This window comes from Pyxicephalus adspersus, chromosome 3, assembly GCF_032062135.1.
Source record: "Pyxicephalus adspersus chromosome 3, UCB_Pads_2.0, whole genome shotgun sequence".
Classification (NCBI taxonomy): domain Eukaryota; kingdom Metazoa; phylum Chordata; class Amphibia; order Anura; family Pyxicephalidae; genus Pyxicephalus; species Pyxicephalus adspersus.
This window is the reverse complement of record NC_092860.1, coordinates 155,172,845-155,176,592: the sequence shown is the minus strand read 5'-3', so window position 1 is coordinate 155,176,592 and position 3,748 is coordinate 155,172,845. Positions and strand designations below refer to the sequence as shown.

At 37.9% G+C, this 3,748-nt stretch overlaps 1 protein-coding gene across 1 annotated transcript; it reads left to right on the top strand.

Annotated features, from left to right (window-relative positions):
• Positions 1-628: 628 nt before the first annotated feature.
• Positions 629-1,282, top strand: LOC140327574 (probable N-acetyltransferase camello). Its single transcript, XM_072406962.1, has one exon. It carries the CDS (start codon positions 629-631, stop codon positions 1,280-1,282), a length of 654 nt encoding a protein of 217 aa, XP_072263063.1.
• Positions 1,283-3,748: the final 2,466 nt, after the last annotated feature.

Sequence of the window (3,748 nt, the reverse complement as noted above, 5' to 3'; positions counted from 1 at the left end):
GAAACAGTCTCCCAACCTCTCAGTGAAGATCTCTCATTAACATGTGCTTCAGATCCAGCGAGGGTCCTTCTTTCATCTCCTTATAGGGGATTATTGGAAAGGATCCTGAGAACCTACAATGTAACAATCCTTTAAGAAGGAATCTTAAACATGCAGTGAAAGAATATCTCATTGTTTCCCAGCCTGTAACTGGGGGGAAGCAGTTTGGGGATAAAACCTGTCGTCAATATCATGCAGTGCAAAACCCTAGGTGAGCCAGTTAAAGTTAATTCATGATTGAGCAAGAATGGCAATACCCAATGGCAGAGCAAAGCTGTTGATATGCGTTCATCACTGCAAGTTGTATCTGGTTTCTTTGGGAAGCAGAAGTGTAATGAACTCTTAAAAATGGCCAATATATGAAATTTTTATATTTATAATGCAACATTATTTTAGCCCAAATAAGCCCTTATTATTTTATTAATTTTCCTTGAAAATCAATAGAGAAAAAAAAATTATAGGGTCTAACTAGGAACTCCTTTGTAAACCTTTATGCATTTCTTCATTGATCTTGGCTCTTCTTTTGTATTCACAAGACATCATGTTTCTTATTTTACTTAGACTTAGCTGCAATTCCAACTGGTAGGGAATGGCTGACTACACCATACGGAAATACAACAATGGGGATTACGATGCTGTTCGTGACCTGTTTGGTCAAGGAATGTCGGGTTACGTTCCTGGCACTACCATGTACATGTTGAAGCTTCCCCAAGTCTATGGCACCATTCTGGCATCATTCATCATTGTACAGTTGTTTTTCCATTCTTACTTTTTGTCTTTGTTGAGTGTTGGGATGCTTTTGGCAACAGTTCATTGTGTTATGTTATTTGCTTGTCGTGCATTGATAAAGAAAAGTCTCAATGAAGATTTACTGAACATTGTAGAAACTTACATTTGGAAACCCAACTCCTGCTTCTGGGTAGCCGAATCTGATGGTCGGATTGTAGGGATGGTGGGTGCCCAGCCTGCTCCGAATTCTGACATCAACATGACACTAAGACGCCTTTCTGTGTCTAAAGACCAGCAACGCCGAGGGATTGCCAAGGCCCTGTGCATGACGGTTTTTAATTTTGCTCAGCAGGGAGGATACAAACGAGTTATTCTAGATACATCAACTTTCCAAATCAATGCGCATAAACTGTATCAACGTTTGGGTTTCAGAATAACAAAGATAATACCAAGCAGAAGTAGACTGGGCCGTTTTGCAAAAATGTCTGTGGTGTTCTACAGCTATGACCTCTAGAAAGAAAGAAAGATAGATAGATAGATAGATAGATAGATAGATAGATAGATAGATAGATAGACAGATAGATAGATAGACGGATAGATAGATAGATAGATAGACAGATAGATAGATAGATAGAGGGATAGGTAGAGGGATAGATAGATAGAGGGATAGGTAGAGGGATAGATAGATAGATAGATAGATAGATAGATAGATAGATAGATAGATAGATGGACATCCCTACAAATTGATTGGGTTTAGGGGTTTCCATTGAAGTGCCCTGTAAAAAAATATAGCAAATACTTTAGCCTTGTGATAAGATTTCTGTTTCAGGATGATTTTCCCCTGAGCTTCTAAAAGATATGGTTTGACCAGTTTGCTGCATAGGAACTTATTCTGCACAGAGCTCCAATCTGAACCCATTGGGATAATTTGGCTGATTTTGAGCCAGGTCTTCCCAACCAACATCAGTGTCTAATCTCAACAGAGCCCTTTTGGCTGAATAGGAACACATTCCTAGATTCCAACATTTTGGAAAGCTTCAGAAGCTTTCATAATAATGTTCATGGTACCCATTGACTGTGCTATACATGAGTTTATATAGGTGTGATGGTCAGGTGCAGACTTTCCTAACCTTTTTAACATAAGGGAACTCTTGAAATAACTTCTTCAGAGAACCCCTTCTATAATTATTACATCCACAACTAAACAGTAAATATACCGGATGGTCAGTGGGAAGATTGTCGCCCTTACAGATAGCAAAGCAAAATCATCTGAGTCACTTAAGCATACCTAAGAAGCTTGAAATGCTCATCGGGCCCTCTGGAAACCTCTGGAGGATCCCAGGTTGAGAAACAGTAGACTTGTATATACAATTTTATGCCATAAAATGTAGGTGGATAAACTAGTACATTTTCTTCTATTTCTATACAATTACATAGAATCATACCGATGACAAGACAGTTTTTGGCATTCTTTTGTAATCTGGTTGTGTGCTCATTCAGCGTTTTTCAATACTTCATTGCTTCATTGTTTTGTGTAGAGCTAAGTTTAGATGGGCAGCGAGGTTGCAGTGTCATGAATGCTTCCTCCTTCCTCATAAAGAACTATTCCTGTAGTCAAGAAGCTACATGTAAAGTCTTACTAATGGTCGTCTTCAGAGAATAAATAGGAGCAGTAGTGAGTGGTTCAGTACCACCCATTGCCTCCTGCTCTCAAAAGTAAAAAAATAATATATTGTAAACCATTGCAATGGTTGTGGTGGCTGAGGGAGCTAACAAGGTATCCCCATTTATTTCATTTATGTTAACTTAGCCTACAGCTTTGGAAATAAGAATACTGATGATATACAATACAACGGTAGACCAAGGTACTGAATGGATTTTGCAAACAGAAAAACTTTTCAAGCCTGAAGAAGATAGACTATCAGTGTAGATCATTGGTGATCCAACAAACTTGGAATGGAATTTCTAAAAATAATTTGATATTAGATGGCAAATGTTTCCAATCCTGGACCAGATCCATTCCAGGTTCTCCCATAATAGTCTTGGAGAATATTAGTAAATTAGCCCCATTGTGTGATCTCCAGGATACATATTCATGAAGTCTTATTGTTGCCACTTTGCCAAGGACTTTTATTACAGTTTATTTATACAAAAGCTAACATGGAAGTTCTGCTAACCAGATTTGAAAATGGTCCAATGAAAAACACTCCCCTGACCAGATCTTTCATAAACTTGTATGTAATAATTCTAAAATGATATGTATCATGTGTAATGGAAGTATAAAATACTGTTGTTATCTGCTCTTCGGGATTTCAGGTGTATTAATAGGTTAAACACCCAAAAACTCTAAAACTATTACAAATGCTTGGAATTACAATTAATTGCTATACACTGGATGGGCATAGAAATATGTGATTCATTCTGCATTGTTTTTTCTCAATTATTAAAAAAAACTTTTACAAAATCATTCTAAATCATGGGCAATCAAACCCAGTGTCAAATCTTTTAATAGAGCCTACAAGCGGCAGTGGCCCACCATTGTCGTCCATATGGAGCCAAGATGGAAGCCAGCGCACATAGACAGAAAGTGGCATTATATTTTTTGTTAACCTTCTTTCATCCTTTTTTTTTACATTTTTCACTAATCTCCTCCAGCTGCCCCTAGCCATTTTCTGTCTCTAGTCACTGGATGTCGTAAAAGCTGTATGATATTCCCTATGGCAGGTTGCATGAGGATGGCAAGGCTGGACTATCCCAATGTAATGAGCAATAGCATGGCCACCTAAAAAATGATATAACTCCTATTAATAAATATATGCTCAGTTAGTGGACTTAAAGGCAATTTTTGGAGCCTTGTACATCACATGGAAAGTCTTGTACATTGAGCCCTGTACATCACATGGAACCTGGATTCGGTTTTAGTTGGGATTACCATACAGTAGCCTTTGGCTTTACAATAAATTCTATGCTGTAAGCCTGT

Bases quoted from the DNA above. Each gene is read 5' to 3' on its own strand.
- LOC140327574 (XM_072406962.1), top strand. From the start codon at position 629: ATGGCTGACTACACCATACGGAAATACAACAATGGGGATTACGATGCT.